This window comes from Oncorhynchus mykiss, chromosome 12 (assembly GCF_057628025.1).
Source record: "Oncorhynchus mykiss isolate SJ-2025 chromosome 12, ASM5762802v1, whole genome shotgun sequence".
In the NCBI taxonomy this organism is placed as follows: domain Eukaryota; kingdom Metazoa; phylum Chordata; class Actinopteri; order Salmoniformes; family Salmonidae; genus Oncorhynchus; species Oncorhynchus mykiss.
In genome coordinates, this window is record NC_143033.1 from 17,253,503 (window position 1) to 17,280,000 (window position 26,498).

At 43.4% G+C, this 26,498-nt stretch overlaps 1 protein-coding gene across 1 annotated transcript in view; it reads right to left on the minus strand.

Annotated features, from left to right (window-relative positions):
• The window catches only part of LOC110537061 (ADAM metallopeptidase with thrombospondin type 1 motif, 6), a 130,587-nt gene that overhangs the window by 56,488 nt on the left and 47,601 nt on the right, over positions 1–26,498 (minus strand). Inside the window, exons 10-12 of the mRNA XM_036937044.2 lie at positions 17,955–18,101; positions 9,440–9,581; positions 3,552–3,659 (exon numbers count right to left, since the gene is read on the minus strand). Of these exons, the coding sequence (XP_036792939.2) occupies positions 3,552–3,659; positions 9,440–9,581; positions 17,955–18,101 (397 nt within the window). The remainder of the gene's footprint in view (positions 1–3,551; positions 3,660–9,439; positions 9,582–17,954; positions 18,102–26,498) is intronic.

Consider the following 26,498-nt stretch of genomic DNA (forward strand, 5'->3'; position numbering starts at 1 on the left):
ATTAATAGTTTGAAAGATTGCTTTACACCGATTAAGATAAGCAGAGTAAGATGTTTACATGACTGTTGCATAATCTGCCTAGGTGCCATAATCACTTTAAAATGGAATTATTACTGTGCATCTAAACGTACGCAGTGGTGCTCAGGGCTTAGAGACAGTAGAGGTTGTAGAGGTCGTAGGTCTGTAACTGTGTCAATAGATTAAGATCGTGGGCCAGGAAAACACCAGGCCACTGTCCTCAGTCTCCCTCCCTCCCTCCCTCCCTCCCTCCCTCCCTCCCTCCCTCCCTCACTCACTCACTCACTCACTTACTCACGCACTCACGCACTCACTCACTTCCTCACTCGTTCACATCAGAGATGAACAATGCAGAAGGACAGAGACAGACAGTACACAGTGGCAGAATACCTGACCACTGTCACTGACCCAAAATTAAGGAAATCTTTGACTATGTACAGACTCAGTGAGATTAGCCTTGCTATTGAGAAAGGCCGTCGTAGGCAGACCTGGCTCTCAAGAGAAGACAGGCTATGTGCACACTGCCCACAAAATAAGGTGGAAACTGAGCTGCACTTCCTAACCTCCTGCCAAATGTATGACCATATTAGAGACACATATTTCCCTTAGATTACACAGACCCACAAATAATTTGAAAACAAACCCGATTTTGATAAACTCCCATATTTACTTGGTGAAATACATCACAGCAGCAAGATTTGTGACCTGTTGCCACAAGAAAAGGTTAACCAGTGAAGAACAAACACCATTGTAAATACAACCCGTATTTATGCTTATTTATTTTCCCTTTTGTACTTTAACCATTTGCACATCGTTACAACACCGTATATATACATAATATGACATTTGAAATGTCTTTATTCTTTTGGAACTTCTGTGAGTGTAATGTTTACTGTTCATTTTTATTGTTTATTTCACTTTTGTTTATTATCTACTTCACTTGCTTTGGCAATGTTAACATATGTTTCCCATACCAATAAAGCCCCTTGATTTGAATTGAATTGAGATAACCAGGGCACTGTACTCATTCTCCTTGGCTCAGAGCAGAGAAAGGCAATGCACTAACACACTGTATAAACAAGATTAACACTGCAGGGAGAGGGAGAGGGAGAGAGAGGTCAGTGAAGGAGAGAGAGAGAGACGGCAGTGAAGAAGAAAGACGGAGAGTGAGAAAGAGAGAGAGTCCTTAAGACCTTGTCTGTGTTTCGAGTTTGACTGAAATAGCCTGGGAGAGAATGTCTTATCAGAGAGGAGCTGACACACACTACCTATCTATCACCCGGCACACCTATCAGCCTTTCACCACCTGCAAGTGTGTGTGTGTGTACCTGTGTGTGTGTGTGTGTGTGTGTGTGTGTGTGTGTGTGTGTGTGTGTGTGTGTGTGTGTGTGTGTGTGTGTGTGTGCCACAGAAAGCTGTGACCTTTGGGTGACACGACTATTGTACCAATGTCTAGGACAGTAGCATAATAGTCTTTCCTGGAAAACCACTTATTTTCTCTCTCTTATCTCCTTTCTTCTCCTTATCTCTCCCCTTTCTCTTGCTCTACCCCATACCTAATTTTTCCCTCTCACACATCACTACTTCCTCTCTATCCTCTACCTTTCTCACCACCACCAACACTTTCCCCTTTGTCCCCCTCCACTTCTCCCTCCCTCTCCTACCATTTCTCCCCCCCTTCCCTCTAGTTGGCAGGGCCTCTCCATTACAGGCCTGGTGACAAATGGTTGACAGTCGTGTTCCTTTGAAGCCGCCCCACATCCCCCTCACCACCCACCCTCAACCCAGACAGGAGCGCGTCATCAGCCTCCCCCCAAAGCCCCCTGTCCTAAAGCCCCCTGAGCTGATCTCAACTTGGGCCCCCTGTGTAGCCCAGGACCTGGTCGGTGGCCCCCAGCTCTGAAAGGCTCCAGTCAGCAGACAGTAATGACACATGACAGCCTCCTATTCTTTCCTTTTAGACCTCAGACCATCCAGTGACAATGGCCGCCGTAATCTGTGTTAAAACTGTCTCACTGCCGTCCGTCTAACCTGACCGCGGCGTGGCAAATCACACTGGGACTAGGGTCAGTGCTATGTGGAATCCTTGGGACGTCCCTACCCTAAACTCTAAAGGCTGGTTTACAGTCCGTCTATCGTCTGTAGACAATTGCCGTAGCGACATCATGAACAGTCTATTGTCGTCTGACATCAAACTTGTCGTCATTTATTTTATTTTATTTAACCTTTATTTAACTAGGCAAGTTATGAGAAAGTATAAACACTAAACGACAGTCTTTGCATTACATCAGCAGCCCAGGGCTCCAAATAGCATACGTGCTCTATTTTAACTCCAATAAACCCATCCGTTTAAATAGATTCAGTAAATGTCAGCCTAGCAAGAGAGGCAACTAAAATACATTTTCTAAACAATGTTTTTGTTTGTTGCTAGCTAGTTAGCCAACAAGTTGGCTAGCTATTTAAAATAATGACTGGAGTATAACTGACAACATCTTAACTTAAGCTATTTTTTTATTAATTATTACAGGAAAATAAACCCACAACAACATCATTATTTACAAGGTAGTGGCGAGCTAACAGAAAATAGCGTACTGCCACAGTATGACAAAATAAAAGTATCAGAGAATCTCTGAACTCCTACATCCTCTTGTCAGAGAAGAATTTGGTTTGGTTGCTGTGGCAGTCCAGCAACCACAACAACGGATGTTGTGACAGTCGCAGCGACTGAAGGCCAGTTTAAACTTGGTCTAATGACATGTCAACATCCGCTGTCGTGGTTACCGGAATGCCACAGCAACCAGGCCAAATTCTCCTGTGACAAGATGATTCAGAAGTTCTAAAATGGACAAATGTTTGCGGCCCCAGCATGTTAAAAAAAAGGTGCGGTAATCGACCAATGTTTAGTTTTTTAATTGGGTCTATGACAGTATATTACAAATCAGTCTGACAGCATTTCAATCTGAAATGACAAACGTATCACGAAGATATTGGGTTCAGAAGATCATCAGGCAATAATGTTGTATTTTTTATTTAACTAGGCAAGTCAGTTTAGAAAAAAATATTATTTTCAATGACGGCCTAAGAACAGTGACGGCGCCTGAACTGCCTTGTTCAGGGGCAAAACGGCAGATTTTTACCTTGTCAGCTTGGGGATTGGATCTAGCAACTATTCGGTTACTAGTCGCCCAATGATCTTCTGTGTAGAAAATAACATAATCATTAAGGGAAACAGTAAGTATGTACATGTTCCTGATGGAGCCATAATATTTTGTGGCTTAAACCATTCAAAAGATAGAGCCACATTTGTAGGAAGAAAACCGAAACCGCTCTGTTGATTAAAACCACATCTAGAAGCTACCGGAGGTTACTGATATAACCCCGGTTCTATGAACCAAGCGCACCTTTTCTCTCGTGACCCTATTTTCAAATCCGGCGACCCTACATCGGGTTGCAACCCGTAGTTTAGGAAACCATGGTGTAGACTATAAGAGACAACAAGTGTGTAGACAATGAGACTGCTAGTATAGACTTACCCCTTTCTCGATGCTTCCCGTCTGACACAAGGTCCCCTCGGCAGCAGGGATACTGTTGGTGACACAGCGGTTGCTTTTGCTAAGGCACCAGAGCTCTCTACACACTTCCTAGGAAAGAAGGCAAAAGCAAGTTGGTCAGAATAAAGCAATTCACTGCAGAGAGTGTATTACAAGCAGAGCAATTGCCATAGATAGAGCTGTTGAAGTGAATTAGAGATCTACTCCAAAATGTAGTGTGACTTCCCCTCCTCATCTCATGTCCTTCATCTGCACTGAGGAGAAAGAGCTGAACAGAAGGTGAGGAGCATATCCCTGGCTGTAGGCAGCCGACATATTGGCAAACCTGGGTCAAATATAGGTTGCACAGTTTGGAGACACTTTGGACTATTCCATAGGCTCCATTTCACCAGGCAAACTAACTCAAGCTCAGCTGAAATATGTGGAAGTAGTAGACATATATATTTGACCCAGGTCTGATGGAGTAGCTATATATTTGACCCAGGTCTGATGGAGTAGCTATATATTTGACCCAGGTCTGATGGAGTAGCTATATATTTGACCCAGGTCTGATGGAGTAGCTATATATTTGACCCAGGTCTGATGGAGTAGCTATATATTTGACCCAGGTATAATGGAGTAGCTATATATTTGACCCAGGTCTGATGGAGTAGCTATATATTTGACCCAGGTATAATGGAGTAGCTATATATTTGACCCAGGTCTGATGGAGTAGCTATATATTTGACCCAGGTCTGATGGAGTAGCTATATATTTGACTCAGGTCTGATGGAGTAGCTATATATTTGACCCAGGTCTGATGGAGTAGCTATATATTTGACCCAGGTATAATGGAGTAGCTATATATTTGACCCAGGTCTGATGGAGTAGCTATATATTTGACTCAGGTCTGATGGAGTAGCTATATATTTGACCCAGGTCTGATGGAGTAGCTATATATTTGACCCAGGTCTGATGGAGTAGCTATATATTTGACCCAGGTCTGATGGGGTAGCTATATATTTGACCCAGGTCTGATGGAGTAGCTATATATTTGACCCAGGTATAATGGAGTAGCTATATATTTGACCCAGGTCTGATGGAGTAGCTTTATATTTGACCCAGGTATAATGGAGTAGCTATATATTTGACCCAGGTCTGATGGAGTAGCTATATATTTGACCCAGGTATAATGGAGTAGCTATATATTTGACCCAGGTCTGATGGAGTAGCTATATATTTGACCCAGGTCTGATGGAGTAGCTATATATTTGACTCAGGTCTGATGGAGTAGCTATATATTTGACCCAGGTCTGATGGAGTAGCTATATATTTGACCCAGGTATAATGGAGTAGCTATATATTTGACCCAGGTCTGATGGAGTAGCTATATATTTGACTCAGGTCTGATGGAGTAGCTATATATTTGACCCAGGTCTGATGGAGTAGCTATATATTTGACCCAGGTCTGATGGAGTAGCTATATATTTGACCCAGGTCTGATGGGGTAGCTATATATTTGACCCAGGTCTGATGGAGTAGCTATATATTTGACCCAGGTATAATGGAGTAGCTATATATTTGACCCAGGTCTGATGGAGTAGCTTTATATTTGACCCAGGTCTGATGGAGTAGCTATATATTTGACTCAGGTCTGATGGAGTAGCTATATATTTGACCCAGGTCTGATGGAGTAGCTATATATTTGACCCAGGTATAATGGAGTAGCTATATATTTGACCCAGGTCTGATGGAGTAGCTATATATTTGACTCAGGTCTGATGGAGTAGCTATATATTTGACCCAGGTCTGATGGAGTAGCTATATATTTGACCCAGGTCTGATGGAGTAGCTATATATTTGACCCAGGTCTGATGGAGTAGCTATATATTTGACCCAGGTATAATGGAGTAGCTATATATTTGACCCAGGTCTGATGGAGTAGCTATATATTTGACCCAGGTCTGATGGAGTAGCTATATATTTGACCCAGGTATAATGGGGTAGCTATATATTTGACCCAGGTCTGATGGAGTAGCTATATATTTGACCCAGGTCTGATGGAGTAGCTATATATTTGACCCAGGTCTGATGGAGTAGCTATATATTTGACCCAGGTCTGATGGAGTAGCTATATATTTGACCCAGGTCTGATGGATTGAGTCCAGTTTATGTTGAGAGTCAATATCCCAAAGGTCAACCCATTCTACTAATGTCCGTCAGTGTTGAGGGATCTGGAGCAACACTAGCACCTCCATACCTCAACAGAAACCAGCTAACGTCAGTTCACAGAAACCACTGTTAACCAGTTGTAGGAAATCACTCTGGCACAACAGAGAGCATATTCAAACTGCCCCTCAGAGAGGAGACAGTCTCAGGGAACAGAGACTGTAGACATAACAAACATATTTGTCCCACAGGAAGTTATAAAACAAACAACTTCTTCTGTTTCTACGATTTCTCCATCTTATCTCCTAGCTCTTATAACAGAGGGAGAACTCTTTATGTCTGGACAGAGAGAGAGCGAGAGAGAGAGAGAGAGAGAGAGAGGGGTAGAGAGAGAGGTAGAGAAAGAGAGAGAGAGAGATATAGAAAGAGAGGGGGAGAGACAGAGAGAGAGACAGAGAGAGAGGGGGGAAAGAGTGGAAGGAGAGAGAGAGAAAGAGACAGAAAGATAGGGGGAGAGACATAGACAGAGAGAAAGAGAGCCAGAGAGAGACAGGGAGAGAGGGGAAAGAGTGGAAGGACAGGTAGAAAGAGAGAGAGAAAGAACAAAAGAGACAGAAAGGAGGGAGAGAGAGACAGAAAGAGAGGAGAAAGAGTGGAAGGAGAGGTAGAAAGAGAGAGAAAGAGAGTGAGAGATTTGCGCATCATTACAACACTGTATATAGACATAATATGACATTTGAAATGTTTTTATTCTTTTGGAACTTTTGTGAGTTTGATGTCAGAGGAGATAGAGAATCCAAGTCAGAGTCACTATGGAGTAAATTCAATCGTAAAACCGAGTGTGTGTAACAAGGACAGCTCTGCACAACCCTGCATTAGATTTCTCATTAAACCTCTTTGGCTCCCCTCCGCCTCTCCACTTCAAAGGCTTTACTGGATAACTGTGTACGGCAGAGCAGAAGAGGAGCAGCGTCATGAAGAAGAGTTACGGCCCTGAGCCCAGGCTCTGACCCCACGGGTCAGTAAATAAGGTCCAGGCCCTGCTGGTCTCTACAGGTCTCATCTACTGCTGCTAGACGCTATAGATTAAATAAAGCTGTAAACTGCCACTCTGAGTCGGCCCTGTCTCACTGCGCCACTTCCAGCTCTGCTTTCAACAAGCCCCCCCCCACCATTCCAACTACCTCCCCCTAACAAGCAATGTTTGAAAAATGTCCTACCCTCTTGTGGCTTTGAATCGGTGACTCTTATCACGGAGTGACCCTCACCCTCCCTGCTCTTTGGCCCCCTGCCGGCACGCTCAGAGCTGCAGTAGAGGCTGAAAGGTCAGAAGCTAAACCAGGTCTAAATGAACATGTGTCCCTGGTCTGGTCTGGTCTGGTCTGGGGGATTTACACTATCTAGCTAACAGAGAGGAAGTTAACCCTAACCATTTTCCTAACCTTAACCTCACTCTTTTTACCTGCTACGTTCATTCTCCTAACCTGCTGCATAAGTTCTTCTAACCTACTGTGAAAAAGTCCATTCCGGTCGTAGCTGTATTCCACCTAGATAGAACCCCTGGTGACTTCAACATTCTGAGAGTGTCAGTTCGAAATGACCATTCAATTGACCCTTCACCAATTCCCGCCCCTGAGTCCGACACCTTGGACACACCCACGATCACAAGCCATTGAGGGCTATGGCAAAAAGTTATTTAAAAAAAAAACATGTTTAAATGGCTAAATCATTTAACAGAGCACCAGAAGTACTTGCTACTGTGATTCCTGAAATGCAAAACCTGCTGATGGAGTATTTTTTGTACCTGAAATTATAGTTTTGTTACATTGTTTGCTAGCTCAGCTGGTTAGCTAGCTCTCAGTCTCATTGATCACCAAACATTGCTAACGCTAGCTAGCTAGCCACTTAATATAACCTGTTTTCTCAAAATGTGTGTTAGCTAGCTAAGTTAGCAATGCTATAAATACACCTACCATCTGCTGTCAACATCATGATACATACAATTTGAGAGCACTAGTTAGCTCCAAAAGAGGTTATAGCTTTGACTGTATGCCAACAGTGAATTCAGAGCCATTCAGTGGCTAGCTACACTACCAATATAATTTGACCAGGTTCCTGTGAAGCAATTGTAATAACAGTTCGTCACAACCTACTCAAGAGTTTCCTGATTAGCAAGGGGAAGTCTGTGTTTAATTTCATTGTGTATTAAAAACACAGTTTGAGATCACTGTGAGGGGATTTCGCCAGTGGTTGAATGGGGAATTGGGCTTCCCTGGAAAATGTTGTCCGAGGTTGCAACAGGGCTTAGTGAAGGGTCAATTAAATAAGTTCTGTGAGTCCACAAATGTTTCAACAACTATTTCTCGGCTTCTTTTATACCATTCCACAGGAGAAAGTATTGAAACACTTCACCAAACCACTGCTATGCTGTCTGTTCCTTTCAGTAGGAGCAACAGCAACTTTCTGTCCCCATTAGAACCTGGGTTGGGAATGGAGAGTTCTACTTCCAGGTCAGAAACATAATGGGCACCACAACCATTATGTGTAAGAGTGACTGTTAAGTGTTACTGCACCTCTCTTACCCCACCATATCTTTTAGTGGTTCTCTTTAGTCTTTAGTGGCACTAAAGCAGGCTCTGCTCTGCTTTATGTGTTGTACAGAGTAACTGTCTCCCAGATAAGAGAGTGAGTCTCCCACCTTTCCTACACTCTTAGAAAAAAGGGTTCCAAAAGGGTTATTCGGCTGTCCCCATAGGATAACTCTTTTTGGTTCCAGGTAGAACTACCCAAAAGGGTTATTCAAAGGGTCCCCTATGGGGACAGAACTAGATAGCACCTTTTCTTCTAAAAGTGTAACATCAACTCTGAAAGCAAACTACACATTCAGTCATAGATATTTGACTTGTTTCTATGGTTACATGGGTTTGATCAGCGAGATCTTAATTAAAGACAACTCTTTACTAGACATCTGGCTGGCTGAGTGAAACCGATCTGATTCCAGGTCAGAATCCAGAATCCTAACAGATAAAAGACTACATTCTGGAAGCAGCCCGGCACAGAGCAGCGCAGAGCAACACAGCTGAGCCAGGCTCTGGAGGAATGCTTTCCTTTCATAAATGTTTGTCTTTCATGCTGATCTAAAACCACAATTAAGAGCTTAAGAGACAAAATGACAGGGTTTAATTTGGGGCCTGTGGTAATCTGCTGTCAGATATGTCTTTCAATGAAACAAAATAAACTCTCTTGATCTCGGCTAATGGTAGACTCTTTTTCTGTCCTTATTGGTTCATTAATTCTTTGTGGCTTTCATTCAACATCTCCTGTTTCTGTGGCTTGGTTTAGTTCTCCCTCTGCTCGTGTTTCTTTATTTACCCTGGGTTGTTATTCTACAAGGTGGTGGGAGGGGGGTAATCATTAGCATTCCATGAAACTGTGGCGTGTGTGTGTGTGTGTGTGTGTGTGTGTGTGTGTGTGTGTGTGTGTGTGTGTGTGTGTGTGTGTGTGTCTGTGTAAAAACCTCCCTCATCAGACCTGTGATGAGACGCCTCTATCCCATGTGCCAATGATGTCTCCTTCTGGTGATATGAAGATAACACCCTTAACCCTGATTATGATGATAACACCCTGATTATGATAATAACACCCTTAACCATGATTATGATAATAACACCCTGATTATGATGTATGCATACTGTAGAGTCAGAGAGACGCTGGTTTCTTACCCCATATTTACACTGTCGTGAAGAGGCTCCGTACTGGAAGCGACACTGCTCGTCTGCGTCGTACACCTGCCCCGGGGCCACTGTTGGGTACAGGAAGTCTCGTTTCAGAGGTTCATTGTCCAGACACGTCCCCCGACCTGAGCTGTCAAAAAAACAAACCTACAATAGGATTGTTTCTTACACACCACACCCACAGAGCCTATGGCGGCAGTTCCCAAACCTTCCTCTAGTACCCCCCATCCGTTCAAGGCTAGCTCTCCTCCAGTACCCCCCAGCCGTTCAAGGCTAGCTCTCTCCTCCAGTACCCCACAGCCGTTCAAGGCTAGCTCTCCAGGTCTGTTCCAGGTCTACCACACCTTATTGGACTAATCAAGGGCTTGATGATTAGTTGAATGGTTGAATCAGGTGTGCTAGCGTTGGAATAGATCAAATAAGTGGAATGGCTCAGGGAGAGTTTTGGAAACACGGGGCAGACGGAAGCTACTAGCTACAAGTAAACATACTGCAGCCCTCCATGACCAGGAGAGAGGATCACTGGTTTAGCAACATAACATCAATCCTTTCTTTTACAGGCCACCTCTCACCCTATACTGTACACATTCTCTCACAATTTCACCACAATGAATTCAAATGACTTATGATGAAAATACAGTTTATAACAACCCGAGTCACACCTGTCTTGTATGGTTTCAATTGTGTGGCACTGCATCATTCATGTGTCAAAACAGAGAGGAACCCTTGTCTGCCTCTAACCATATAGAAAGAGTGAAGGGGGACAAGTCTGCTTCTAACCTTATAGACAGAGTGAAGGGAGAGAAGTCTGCCTCTAACCCTATAGATAGAGTGAAGGGGGAGAAGTCTGCCTCTAACCCTATAGATAGAGTGAAGGGGGAGAAGACTGCCTCTAACTCTATAGATAGAGTGAAGGGGGACAAGTCTGCCTCTAACCTTATAGATAGGGTGAAGGGGGAGAAGTATGCCTCTAACCCTATAGATAGAGTGAAGGGGGAGAAGTCTGCCTCTAACCTTATAGATAGAGTGAAGGGGGAGAAGTCTGCCTCTAACCTTATAGATAGAGTGAAGGGGGAGAAGTCTGCCTCTAACCCTATAGATAGAGTGAAGGGGGACAAGTCTGTCTCTAACCTTATAGAAAGAGTGAAGGGGGAGAAGTCTGCCTCTAACCTTATAGATAGAGTGAAGGGGGAGAAGTCTGCCTCTAACCTTATAGATAGAGTGAAGGGGGACAAGTCTGCCTCTAACCTTATAGATAGCGTGAAAGGGGACAAGTCTGCCTCTAACCTTATAGATAGAGTGAAGGGGGAGAAGTCTGCCTCTAACCTTATAGATAGAGTGAAGGGGGACAAGTCTGCCTCTAACCATATAGATTGAAGGGGGAGAAGTCTGCCTCTAACCCTATAGATTGAAGGGGGAGAAGTCTGCCTCTAACCCTATAGATAGAGTGAAGGGGGACAAGTCTGCCTCTAACCTTATAGATCGAGTGAAGGGGGAGAAGTCTGCCTCTAACCCTATAGATAGCGTGAAGGGGGAGAAGTCTGCCTCTAACCTTATAGATAGAGTGAAGGGGGACAAGTCTGCCTCTAACCTTATAGATTGAAGGGGGAGAAGTCTGCCTCTAACCCTATAGATTGAAGGGGGAGAAGTCTGCCTCTAACCCTATAGATAGAGTGAAGGGGGAGAAGTCCGCCTCTAACCCTATAGATAGAGTGAAGGGGGACAAGTCTGCCTCTAACCTTATAGATAGAGTGAAGGGAGGAAGTCTGCCTCTAACCTTATAGATAGAGTGAAGGGGGAGAAGTCTGCCTCTAACCTTATAGATAGAGTGAAGGGGGACAAGTCTGCCTCTAACCCTATAGATTGAAGGGGGAGAAGTCTGCCTCTAACCCTATAGATTGAAGGGGGAGAAGTCTGCCTCTAACCCTATAGATAGAGTTAAGGGGGAGAAGTCTGCCTCTAACCTTATAGATAGAGTGAAGGGGGAGAAGTCTGCCTCTTACCCAATAGATAGAGTGAAGGGGGAGAAGTCTGCCTCTAACCTTACAGATAGAGTGAAGGGGGAGAAGTCTGCCTCTTACCCAATAGATAGAGTTAAGGGGGACAAGTCTGCCTCTAACCCTATAGATCGAGTGAAGGGGGAGAAGTCTACCTCTAACCCTATAGATAGAGTGAAGGGGGAGAAGTCTGCCTCTTACCCAATAGATAGAGTGAAGGGGGAGAAGTCTGCCTCTTACCCAATAGATAGAGTGAAGGGGGACAAGTCTGCCTCTTACCCAATAGATAGAGTAAAGGGGGAGAAGTCTGCCTCTTACCCAATAGATAGAGTGAAGGGGGACAAGTCTGCCTCTTACTCTATAGATTGAAGGGGGAGAAGTCTGCCTCTTACCCAATAGATAGAGTGAAGGGGGAGAAGTCTGCCTCTTACCCAATAGATAGAGTGAAGGGGGAGAAGTCTGCCTCTTACCCAATATATAGAGTGAAGGGGGACAAGTCTGCCTCTTACCCAATAGATAGAGTGAAGGGTGAGAAGAGGTGAAAAAATTTATAGACGAGGAAAAACACAACAAGGAGAAGAGAGGAGGAAAACCCAGACTATGAGCAGCCAACGGTGTCTGTTTGTCTGTCTGTTTGTCTGAAACTCACTGCTCTCCGCTGATATGGCGCTGTGACGGCACCGTACGTATGGAATCCACAGAGGAGCCAGTAAAATGACAGAAGGAGAGAAAGAGAGAGAAAAGTCCTGAGGTCACCAGTCCAAAGCTGGAACTCTGTTTAGTCTGTTTGTCAGATAGAAATATGTCCAATGCACACACGCACACACGCACTTACACACAAACACACACACAGAGAGAACTCACTCTGAAAAAAAGCACACACACAAAAACACACAAACACACACACAAAAACACACACACAGAAAGACAAAGCACAGAGAACTCACTCTGAAAAGACACACAGAGAAAGACTGCAATTTTGTATTCTGGTTTAGCAACTTTTTAACGCTGCCTGAAAAAACAGAAATACTAAAAGTGTGGCCAGGAAAGCAGGCAGGACAGACAGAGCAGCTTTTGTTAGGTTGGTTGTGTGTGTTTATTCTGGGTTGGGAAGTTGAGCTTGTTTAAGACATAGTGGTGTTGCTGAACGGATGCTTCTCTGTTCTCTCCCTGTCTCCCTGTCCGCTCTGAGGGCAGACGACTGGCTCTTACCGAAGACTATTACTATGTCCTGCTCTGCTATATTTACGATAGCTATAACTTCTACTTCTACTATTACCACTGGTACTATTATTACTACAACTACTACTACTCAGGGTTAGTAATAGTCATTGTAATACACATTAGAGTCATTGTAATACACATTAGAGCCATTGTAATACACATTAGAGTCATTGCAATACACATTAGAGTCATTGTAATACACATTAGAGCCATTGTAATACACATTAGAGTCATTGTAATACACATTAGAGTCATTGTAATACACATTAGAGTCATTGTAATACACATTAGAGTCATTGTAATACACATTAGAGCCATTGTAATACACATTAGAGCCATTGTAATACACATTAGAGTCATTGTAATACACATTAGAGTCATTGTAATACACATTAAAGCCATTGTAATACACATTAGAGTCATTGTAATACACATTAGAGCCATTGTAATACACATTAGAGTCATTGTAATACACATTAGAGTCATTGTAATACACATTAGAGTCATTGTAATACACATTAGAGTCATTGTAATACACATTAGAGCCGTGGAAGCAGCAGCAGTGTGCTGCAGAATGCTTCTCATCCCTCGAAAGGATAAGATGGCTCGCTGACAACATAAACGCTTAGATACATTTAGTTTATGAATTCACAGACCCAGAAAGAGAGAGGGGGAAGGAGAGAGAGGAATGACAGAGAGAACAGAAAGAAACAGAAAAGAGGAAAGAGTGAGTGAACTCGAGAGCTGTGCCATGACAGACTCCCTCTTCTTGATCAGAGGTTGGGACTGTCTGATCAGAATAACCATTTCAACTACAAGTTGTCTCATCAGTAGGAGCTACACCAAAAAGGGCTATCGAATGACAAAATAAACAATCAAATTAAAATCATCTTCTCTTTACCATGCAGATTGGCGAGAGGCAGTGTGAAAGCAGCCAGCAGCCTCTAGGACCCCCCCAAACTATCAGACTGCACATCTAATCCACACTATCATAATTCACATCTAATCCACACTATCAGACTGCACAACTAATCCACACTATCAGACTGCACACCTAACCCACACTATCAGACTGCACATCTAACCCACACTATCAGACTGCACATCTAATCCACACTGTCAGACTGCACACCTAACCCATACTATCAGACTGCACATCTAATCCACACTGTCAGACTGCACACCTAACCCATACTATCAGACTGCACTTCAACCCACACTATCAGACTGCACATCTAATCCACACTATCAGACTGCACACCTAACCCACACTATAAAACTGCACATCTAATCCACACTATCAGACTGCACATCTAATCCGCACTATCAGAATGCACATCTAATCCACACTATCAGACTGCACATCTAATCCACACTATCAGACTGGATATCTAACCCACACTATTAGACTACACATCTAATCCACACTATCAGACTGCACATCTAATCCACACTATCAGACTGCACATATAATCCACACTATCAGACTGTACATCTAACCCACACTATCAGACTGCACATCTAACCCACACTATCAGACTGCACATCTAATCCACACTGTCAGACTGCACACCTAACCCATACTATCAGACTGCACATCTAATCCACACTGTCAGACTGCACACCTAACCCATACTATCAGACTGCACTTCAACCCACACTATCAGACTGCACATCTAATCCACACTATCAGACTGCACACCTAACCCACACTATCAGACTGTACATCTAATCCACACTATCAGACTGCACATCTAATCCACACTATCAGACAGCACATCTAATCCACACTATCAGACTGCACATCTAATCCACACTATCAGACTGCACATCTGATCCACACTATCAGACTGCACATCTGATCCACACTATCAGACTGCACATCTAATCCACACTATCAGACTGCACATCTGATCCACACTATCAAACGGCACATATAATCCACACTATCAGACTGCACATCTAATCCACACTATCAGACTGCACATCTAATCCACACTGTCAGACTGCACATCTAACCCACACTATCAGACTGCACATCTAACCCACACTATCAGACTGCACATCTAATCCACACTATCAGACTGCACATCTAATCCGCACTATCAGACTGCACATCTAATCCACACTATCCAACTGCACATCTAATCCACACTATCAGACTGGACATCTAACCCACACTATTAGACTGCACACCTAACCCACACTATCAGACTGCACATCTAATCCACACTATCAGACTGCACATCAAATCCACACTATCAGACTGCACATCTAATCCACACTATCAGACAGCACATCTAATCCACACTATCAGACTGCACATCTAATCCACACTATGAGACTGCACATCTAACCCACACTATCAGACTGCACATCTAATCCACACTATCAGACTGCACATCTAATCCACACTATCAGACTGCACATCTAATCCACACTATCAGACTGCACATCTAACCCACACTATCAGACTGCACATCTAATCTACACTATCAGACTGCCCATCTAATCCACACTATCAGACTGCACATCTAACCCACACTATCAGACTGCACATCTAATCCACACTATCAGACTGCACATCTAATCCACACTATCAGACTGCACATCTAATCCACACTATCAGACTGCACACCTAACCCACACTATCAGACTGCACACCTAACCCACACTATCCGACTCAACATCTAACCCACACTATCAGACTGCACATCAAATCCACACTATCAGACTGCACATCTAATCCACACTATCAGACTGCACACCTAACCCACACTATCAGACTGCACATCTAACCAACACTACCAGACTGCACATCTAATCCACACTATCAGACTGCACACCTAACCCATACTATCAGACTGCATACCTAACCCACACTATCAGACTGCACATCTAATCCACACTATCAGACTGCACATCTAATCCACACTATCAGACTGGACATCAAATCCACACTATCAGACTGCACATCTAACCCACACTATCAGACTGCACATCTAATCCACACTATCAGACTGCACATCTAATCCACACTATCAGACTGCACATCTAATCCACACTATCAGACTGCACATCTAATCCACACTATCAGACTGGACATGTAATAGGAAACTATCTCTATGTTTATCTGTGGTGGAGTAGTATTTTTCCCTGGTGTGGAGAGGTCCGTCTCACCAGAGAGAGCCCCCCCCCCCCCAGCCCACCACACTGACCCACACCATGGCAGACAAGGGCTGGGGCAGACCCCACTGTTTATTGGTTCGGGGACAAACCAAATAGTCTGATGTTTAAATATAGAAAGTATTATTTGCCAGTTGAAGCAGCTTCCTGTCCTCTGGGATAAGCCAAGTTCATTACCCTGTCACAGAGGAAATCTCTTCTAATAAGAACCGGTCCCTCAACTCCCACCTTGGTCAGCTATGTTAAGACTAGATATTTTATTATTTATTTATTTAACCTTTATTTAATTTAGGCAATTCAGTTAAGGAAAAGTGTTATTTACAATGGTGGCCTACCCGGGCCAAAACTAGACGACACTGGGACAATTGTGCACTGCCCTGCAGGACTCCCAATCACGGCTAGATGTGATACAGCCTGGATTCGAACCAGGGATTGTAGTGACGTCTCTACGTTGGAGATACAGTGCCTTAGACCGCTGCGCCACTCGGGAGCCAATAGATATTAACTAGATTAACTAGGAATTATTACTAGGTATAATAATACAAGAATGTATTTCATTCTATGTAATGTAACTTTCAAATTACAGCAATCGTCCCTGTATGATTCATTTTGCATTATGTGATTCTGCGTTTTGCATCATTGCGGGGACGATTTCTATATTATCTTGAAAACTTGATTGTTGACAAGCAAAACGTTTTTGGGACTATGTTAACAATGGACTAATGAAACAAATACCAAAAGATAGTATTTGGGTGGAATATTCCGTTAAGACTAGATATTGGTTCAATAAAAAAGCTCAAAAGGATTGGCCAGTGACCACACTGGAGTGTTCGCCATGTCCTATGTCTATAGTGAACGTAACTAGGCTAAAAGTTACTAAACTATTGATTTATGACATACTGTGTCTGAACTATGTTTGCATTCATAAACCATTCTTCAGAACCCCAAAAACCAGCCACATATTGCACCAGTGTATCTAGGCCAAGACCACAGCCAAAGTTTTTTACTTGGCAAGAAGAAACGTGTGACATATCTACAAATCTGTTGGAGGGAGAGAACCCTCGGGAGGGTAAGTCTAGTTTACAGACAAAACTTCATAGGAGAAAGACAGACATCAAAAAGTAAAAAGCAGAACTGAAAAGACACAGACAAAAATGAATTCTGTGAAAGCTTACAATCCATCTACAACAGACTTTCAAAGGAGAAACAGTGGCAGAAATAAGGGGTCACAAAATATGAATCCTCTATGCCCATGGTCTGAAACAGTACTAGACTCCAAGATGATCCAACCGTGAGAAGAGAAGGCCGTAGTGAGAAGGTCCAGAAACCGTGAAGAGGCATCCCTGTGTGTTACTGTGAGAAGTTGGCACATGGTACTGTAATGTCTATGTTTATGTGCCAATGCTACTTTGTGTTGCAAGTAGCACTCTGAAGGCTTTCACCAGAGAACACACTCTGACAACCAGAACCACCATTATCCCTGCTCACACACACACGCACACACACACACACACACACACACACACACACACACAAACACACACACACACACACACACACACACACACACACACACACACACACACACACACACACACACACACACATGCTCACTGAAAACCATTCAACGGGTTTAAGAGTTGAGGACCTTCAAGGCCAAGTGACTTTGTTTTCTATGGACGCTGTCTGACTGGAAGATTTATTTCATACTTCTAAACCCAGGCTCTATCTGCTACCATCAGCCAGTCCTGAGGGGCACTTATCAAATTAAGACAAATATTTGAAATAAACTAAGAATTATCCTTCTTCACTGAAGCAAGAAAACAAATCGATCTGTTATTCAAGGCACGGAGAGAAAGATCATTTTGAGGAGGAGAAGTGTAGGCTTTCTGTTTCTGTCTCAAAACCTAGGATCAATGTTTGGATGGCTGGAAGGCCATACATGTCTTTTTACAGACTGAGGAAGTTAAGGATTGGTTCAGGATATGTACAAGAGTTTCAATAGGTGGTTTTAAGTGAGAATAAACTGAGATCTCTACACACAGGCAGAGATAGGTACACACACACACGCTGAGGAATGCCCCTCTTCCACTTACTCGAGGAAGCTGGTGATGTAGTTCTTACTGCAGGCCGACCAGGAGAAGGGGTTGGTGTTAGCTGTGATGTGGGCCGCCATCAGCTTGGCTGCCTCATGGCCTTTAGTCCCACATGAGTTTCCTATTCCATCATGGTTCATCCCGAAACTGTAAGTGCAAAATGGAGGACAGAGAGGAGGGCGGGTCAAACATGGAGAAAGATGAAATTGCCTCAAGACTTAAAGATCTACAGTCAGTTTTTCTTTTTCCAACCATATAGGTTAAGGTATGGTTTGGGGGAGGATCAGATGATCTTAGATCTGTGCCTGAGGACAGCTTTTACCCAGATTGGCCAAAAATGCCATTCAAAGAGAGATGGGTGGTGTCACTGAGAGAGATATCTAATACTGTGGCCAATGGGTGCAGAGCAGTCAGATAGGTTCAAACTTAATTACCTCTGGGAATGTATCTCTACTTCCCTCTACCTCATTTTACAGACGCTCTTATCCAGGACCAATTAGAGTTAAGTGCCTTGCTCAAGGACATATAGACAGATTGGTCACCTAGTCAGCTCGGGGATTCAAACCAGCAACCTTTCAGTTACTGGCCCAATGCTCTTAAACGCTAGGCTACCTGCAGCCCTTTTCTACCTCTTCTATAACTCTGCCTGGCACCTCCCCTACATGTAGGGCAGGGTTAGAGATGTTAGAAAGGGCTCCGTGGCTCCTGGATGTAACAGCTGGTGTAGAGGGGACTAGAGGTCAGGGGTCAGGCTTTGTCTGGAGCGCTGGAGGGAGCAGAGAGTTTTAATCACCACCCTGATGCTACCTGCCTGTCAATCAATCACCATCTACAGGTCTGGACTGGCCAGTTACAAAACAGCAGCCAGCTACAGACAGGGGAGGAGGGAGGTGGGGATAGACCAGAGCCAAACTCTCTATGCTCTCAATGAGACTTGGGGAAAGAGAGAGAGAGACAGAGAGACATAGATACAGAGAGAGAGAGAGGGGGGGGAAGGAGAGAGACAGATAAAGAAAGAGAGGAGAGAGGGAGAGAGAAATAGAAAGAGAGGGAAAGAGAGAGTGAAAGAGAGAGAGAGAGAGAGAGAGAGAGAGAGAGAGAGAGAGATACAGAGAGAGAGAGAGAGAGAGAGAGAGAGAGAGACAGAGATACAGAGAGAAAGAGAGGGGGAAGGAGAGAGACAGATAAAGAAAGAGAGGAGAGAGGGAGAGAGAAATAGAAAGAGAGAGTGAGAGAGTGAGAGAGAGAGAGAGAGAGAGAGAGAGAGAGAGACAGACAGACAGACAGACAGAGACAGACAGACAGACAGACAGACAGACAGACAGACAGACAGACAGACAGACAGAGACACAGACAGAGACAGAGACACAGATAGGGACAGAGAGATAAAGAAAGAGGTTCAACCTAGGGTTGGGCGATATCGCCAAAATATCATATCATGGTATTTTTCAAATTTTTGATGGTATTTGGCGGTATTTTATGTTTTTGATTAATAAAAGTTATAAATTTGCTTCATGAGTAGTGCGTGACCCTAGAGTGGTATCACATATATTAAACATTATTTCAATGAGTCTTTCTCCATTCTGATTGTTTTATACTGTTCAATTCAACTTCAACCTAAAATAATTTCCTGCATTTCATCAAGTTCTGTATTTCCTGCACTCATGTGAGATCATTTCCACACTGCCACGATATGGGCAAAAAAACTAGGCCTTATATTTAACCAAATGTTGCAATTGCGATTTAGAGCAAAACACTTAGGTGAACTTTTGGAATCATGGAAATAGGATATTTATTCTAATTATATAGTTAGCAAATAAATCATAATGGGCACTTTAAATAGAGTATTGATTGACATGACAACAAATGGAAATGCCATGGACGATGTTCAGTGTTTCCTAGGGGACCCTATAATCTTTGGCTACATTAAATCTTTATTCATGTAGCCAACATTTTCATTTTTAGCCTATTCCTCTTTGATTTAGAAGATACTGTTGCACAAACAACATGCTGATTTAAGCCTCCACCAGCACTGGTATCAGGCTGTATTAGCTAGCTACGTTTGCTCTGACTCACTACTTTTATTAGCCAGCTAACTAGCGATTAGCATTAGTGGCTAACACAATTTAGTTTAACTTGCTAAGAAAATACAAACTAGCTGTTTGCAGATATAAGAAACACAAATGAATATTGTAATTATAAAACGCTTGTGGATTTCTATTAAGATCAAAGTGGAAACAATATCGTTGTCATCAACATTGTTGCATGTGCTGCATTGACCATGCAGACTGAACGAAAGTGTCTCGTGGTCAAGCAACAACAAATGCAATCCTTGAGTGACAGGGGGTGGAACTAGGTCTGTATGGAAAGCGGCATGGAGAGAGAGAGAGAGAGAGAGAGAGAGAGAGAGAGAGGCAGAATACCTGAACACCGTGATTGACCCAAACTTAAGGAAAGCTTTGACTATGTATAGACTTAGTTAGCATAGCCTTGCTATTGAGAAAGGCTGACGTAGGCAGACATGGCTCTCAAGAGAAGACAGGCTATGTGCTCACTGCCCACAAAATGAGGTGGAAACTGAGCTGCATTTCCTAACCTCCTGCCCAATGTATGACCATATTAGAGAGACATATTTCCCTCAGATTACACAGATCCACAAAGATTTCGAAAACAAATCCAATTTTGATAAACTCCCATATCTACTGGGTGAAATTCCACAGTGTGCCATCACAGCAGCAAGATTTGTGACCTGTTGCCACAAGAAAAGGGCAACAGTGAAGAACAAACACCATTGTAAATACAACCCATATTTATGCTTATTCATTTTCCTTAACCATTTGTACATTGTTACAACACTGTATATATACACTGCTCAAAAAATTAAAGGAACACTTAAACAACACAATGTAACTCCAAGTCAATCACACTTCTGAGAAATCAAACTGCAACACTGATTGACAATACATTTCACATGCTGTTGTGCAAATGGAATAGAAAACAGGTGGAAATTATAGGCAATTAGCAAGACACCCCCAATAAAGGAGTGGTTCTGCAGGTGGGGTCCACAGACCACTTCTCAGTTCCTATGCTTCCTGGCTGATGTTTAGGTCACTTTTGAATGCTGGTGGTGCTTTCACTCTAGTGGTAGCATGAGACGGAGTCTACAACCCACACAAGTGGCTCAGGTAGTGCAGCTCATCCAGGATGGAACATCAATGCGAGCTGTGGCAAGAATGTTTGCTGTGTCTGTCAGCGTATCCAGCGTGTCCAGAGCATGGAGGCGCTACCAGGAGACAGGCCAGTACATCAGGAGATGTGGAGGAGGCCGTAGGAGGGCAACAACCCAGCAGCAGGACCGCTACCTCCACCTTTGTGCAAGGAGGAGCAGGAGGAGCACTGCCAGAGCCCTGCAAAATGACCTCCTGCAGGCCACAAATGTGCATGTGTCTGCTCAAATGGTCAGAAACAGACTCCATGAGGGTGGTATGAGGGCCCGACATCCACAGGTCGGGGTTGTGCTTACAGCCCAACACCGTGCAGGACGTTTGGCATTTGCCAGAGAACACCAAGATTGGCAAATTCGCCACTGGCGCCCTGTGCTCTTCACAGATGAAAGCAGGTTCACACTGAGCACATGTGACAGACGTGACAGTCTGGAGACGCCGTGGAGAACGTTCTGCTGCCTGCAACATCCTCCAGCATGACCGGTTTGGCCAGTCATGAGTCAGTCATGGTGTGGGTTGGCATTTCTTTGGGGGGCCGCACAGCCCTCCATGTGCTCGCCAGAGGTAGCCTGACTGCCATTAGGTACCAAGATAAGATCCTCAGACCCCTTTGTGAGACCATATGCTGGTGCGGTTGGCCCTGGGTTCCTCTTAATGCAAGACAATGCTAGACCTCATGTGGCTGGAGTGTGTCAGCAGTTCCTGCAAGAGGAAGGCATTGATGCTATGGACTGGCCCACCCGTTCCCCAGACCTGAATCCAATTGAGCACATCTGGGACATCATATCTCACTCCATCCACCAACGCCACGTTGCACCACAGACTGTCCAGGAGTTGGCGGATGCTTTAGTCCAGGTCTGGGAGGAGATCCCTCAGGAGACCATCCGCCACCTCATCAGGAGCATGCCCAGGCGTTGTAGGGAGGTCATACAGGCACGTGGAGGCCACACACACTACTGGACCTCCTTTTGACTTGTTTTAAGGACATTACATCAAAGTTGGATCAGCCTGTAGTGTGGTTTTCCACTTTAATTTTGAGTGTGACTCCAAATCCAGACCTCCATGGGTTGACAAATTTGATTTCCATTGATCATTTTTGTGTGATTTTGTAGTCAGCACATTCAACTATGTAAAGAAAAAAGTATTTAATAAGAATATTTAATTCATTCAGATCTAGGATGTGTTATTTTAGTGTTTCCTTTATTTTTTTGAGCAGTGTATATACACACACACACATATATATATAATATTACATTTTTAATGTCTTTACTGTTTTGAAACTTCTGTATGTGTAATGTTTACTGTTAATTTGTATTGTTTACTTCACTTTTGTATATTATCTACCTCACTTGCTTTGGTTAACATATGTTTCCCATGCCAATAAAGCCCGTTGAATTGAATTGAATTGAGAGAGAGAGAGCGGAGAGAGATGACTCAAGTAGCAGAGTAAACTATAAAAATGGACGTTACACACGACGTATCACATTTAACAAACCAAATATTCAAATACCGTTATAGAATATACAGTACACAGCCCAGGCCTGGTTCAACCCCTACTCGTCCACCCTCCCCCATAAACACAAATACTGCTCTCTCGCTCTCTCTCAGCGTCCGTCTGATCAGAGCAGCTCTCTAGTGTGAACCTCCTGACAGAAAGAAAGGTTTCTGCTTTCTGGTTTCTGCTGCCCAACTTGACTGAGCACTGGCTTGGCTGCAAATAAATCTGTTTAACAAAAAAATGTATGTAACTCAAAAACTGTATCTGTCTGAATATCTAAACGAAAGAAAGGCTTGCGTTACGGCATGAAGCCGAAGCTTAGTTTCCCTGATCGTCCAAAAGCACAGATCAGTTGTAATGTATATAACAACCCACCACATCCCACAGCCCGGCCTGTTTTTCTAACGCTGGCGTTTATGACATTTTACCCTACTCTGGAAATAAATCAGCAGTCCTGAGACCGTGGCTAACTTTTTTTTATACATCCTCTCCTTGCAGAGACCATTTTTACAACTGCCCCAAAACAGAAGCAGACACGAGACATTATAAAGGAAATGGCCATCTCTGTGAACCCCAGGGAGTGGATACGTAGACCAATCATTCATCATTATTCAACTTTATATTCAGGAGGTATGTGGACACAGTCATTACCATGAGCAAACACAGCATGCATTGCATTCGGAAAGTATTCAGACTCCTTGACTTTTTTCACATTTTGTTACAATTCCTCATCAATCTACACACAATACCCAATAAAGACAAATCAAAAACCGGTTTTTAGAATTTTTTGCAAAGTTATTACAAATAAAAACAGAAATATCACATTTACATAAGAATTCAGACACTTTACTCAGTACTTTGTTGAAGCACCTTTGGCAGCAATTACAACCTTGAGTCTTCTTGGGTATGACACTACAAGCTTGGCACACCTGTATTTGGGGAGTTTCTCCCATTCTTCTCTGCAGAACCTCTCAAGTTCTGTCAGGTTGGATGGGTAGCGTTGATGCACAGCTATTATCAGGTCTCTCCAGAGATGTTCCATCGGGTTCAAGTCTGGGCTCTGGCAGGGCCACTCATGGACTTGTCCCGAAGCCACTCCTGCGTTGTCTTGTCTGTGTGCTTAGGGTCGTTGTCCTGTTGGAAGGTGAACATGCGCCCCAGTCGAGGCCCTGAGCGCTCTGGACCAGGTTTTCATCAAGGATCTCTCTGTACTTTGGGGACCTTCAATGCTGCAGAAATTTGTTGGTACCCTTCCACAGATCTGTGCCTGGACACAATTCTGTCTCTAAGCTCTACGGACAATTCCTTCGATCTCATGGCTTGGTTTTTGCTCTGACATGCACTGTCAACTATGGGACCTTATATAGACAGGTGTGTGCCTTTCCAAATCATGTCCAATCAATTGAATTGAACACAGGTGGATGACAATCAAGTTGTACAAACATCTCAAGGATGATCAATGGAAACAGGATGCACCTGAGCTCAATTTCGAGTCTCATAGCAAAGGGTCTGAATACTTATGTAAATAAGGTATTTCTGTTTTTATTTGTAATACATTTTTATAACTTTCTATAAACCTGTTTTCACTTTGTCATTATGGGGTATTGTGTGTAGATTGATGAGGAAATGTTTTATTTAATCCATTTTAGAATAATGCTGTAACTTAACAAAATGTGGAAAAAAGGAAGGGGTTTGAATACTTTCCGAATGCACTGTATATTAAAAAGTATGTGGACACCCTTTCAAATTAATATATTTGGCTATTTCAGCCAAACCCATTGCTGACAGGTGTATAAAATCGAGCACACAGCCATGCAATGTCCATAGACAAACATTGGCAGCAGAATGTCCTTACTGAAGAGCTCAGTGACTTTCAACTTGGCACCGTCATAACAACAAGTCAGTTCATCAAATTTCTGCCCTGCTAGAGTGGCCCGGTCAACTGTAAGTGTTATTATTGTGAAGTGGAAACATCTAGGAGCAACAACGGCTCAGCCGTGAAGTGGTAGACCACACAAGCTCACAGAACGGGACTGCCGAGTGCTGAAGTGCTTAAAAATCATCTGTCAAGGTTGCAACACTCACTACTGAGTTCCAAACTGCCTCTGGAAACAACCTCAGCACAGTAACTGTTCGTCGGGAGCTTCATGAAATGGGTTTCCATGGCCGAGCAGCCACACAAAAGCCTAAGATCACCATGCGCAATATCAAGTGTCGACTGGAGTGGTGTAAAGCTCGCCACCATTGGACTCCGGAGCAGTCCACGCTTCACCATCTGCTAGTTCGATGGACAAATCTGGGTTTTCCGAATGCTAGGAGAACGCTATCTGCCCGAACGCATAGTGACAACTGTAAAGTTTGATGGAGGAGAGAAAATGGGCTGGGGCTGTTTTTCATGTTTCGGGCTAGGTCCCTTAGTTCCAGTGAAGGGAAATCTTAAAGCTATAGTATGCAATGATATTCTAACTGCTTCTGTGCTTCCAACTTTGTGGCAACAGTTTGGGGAAAGCCCTTTCCTGTTTCAGCATGACAATGCCCCGTGCACAAAGCAAGGACCATATAAAAATGGTTTGTACACAGCCCATCTGTAAATAACCCACCCAATTACCTCATCCCCACATTGTTATTTTTGTTGTTGTTGCTCTTTTGCACCCCAGTATCTCTACTTGCACATCATCATCTGCACATCTACCACTCCAGTGTTAATGATAAATTGTCAATTTTTCACCACTATGGGCTATTTATTGCCTTACCTCCCTAATCTTACTACATTTGCACACACTGTACATAGATTTTTCTATTGTGTTATTGACCTTAAGTTTGTTTATCCCATGTAAAGTGCTGACCTATTGCACCCTTGACAACCACTGTGATTATTATTATTTGACCCTGTTGGTCATCTATGAACATTTGAACATCTTGGCCATGTTCTGCTATAATCTCCACCCGGCACAGCCAGAAGAGGACTGGCCACCCCTCATAGCCAGGTTCCTCTCTAGGTTTCTTCCTAGGATCTGGCCTTTGACATCTACTTTTTGCATGACACAAGTCATTTTTCCAACAATTGTTTACAGACAGATTATTTCACTTATAATTCACTGTATCACAATTCCAGTGGGTCAGAAGGTTGACTGTGCCTTTAAACAGCTTGGAAAATTCCAGAAAATGATGGCTTTAGAAGCTTCTGATAGGCTAATTGACATCATATCAGTCAATTGGAGGTGTACCTGTGGATGTATTTCAAGGCCTATCTTCAAACTCAGTGCCTCTCTGCTTGGGAAAATCAAAAGAAATCAGCCAAGACCTCAGAAATAAAATTGTAGACCTTCACAAGTCTGGTTCATCCTTGGGAGCGATTTCCAAATGCCTGAAGGTACCACGTTCATCTGTACAAACAATAGTACGCAAGTATAAACACCATGGGACCACGCAGCCATCATACCACTCAGGAAGGAGACACGTTCTGTCTCTTGGAGATGAATGTACTTTGGTGCGAAAAGTGCAAATCAATCCCAGAACAACTGCAAAGGCCCTTGTGAAGATGCTGGAGGAAACAGGTACAAAAGTATCTATATCCACAGTAAAAACAAGTCCTATATCGACATAACCTGAAAGGCCGCTCAGCAAGGAAGAAACCACTGCTCCAACACCGCCATAAAAAATCCAGACTACGGTTTGCAACTGCACATGGGGACAAAGATCGTACATTTTGGAGAAATGTCCTCTGGTCTGATGAAACAAAAATAGAACTGTTTGGCCATAATGACCATTGTTATGTTTGGAGGAAAAAGGGGGAGGCTTGCAAGCCGCAGAACACCATCC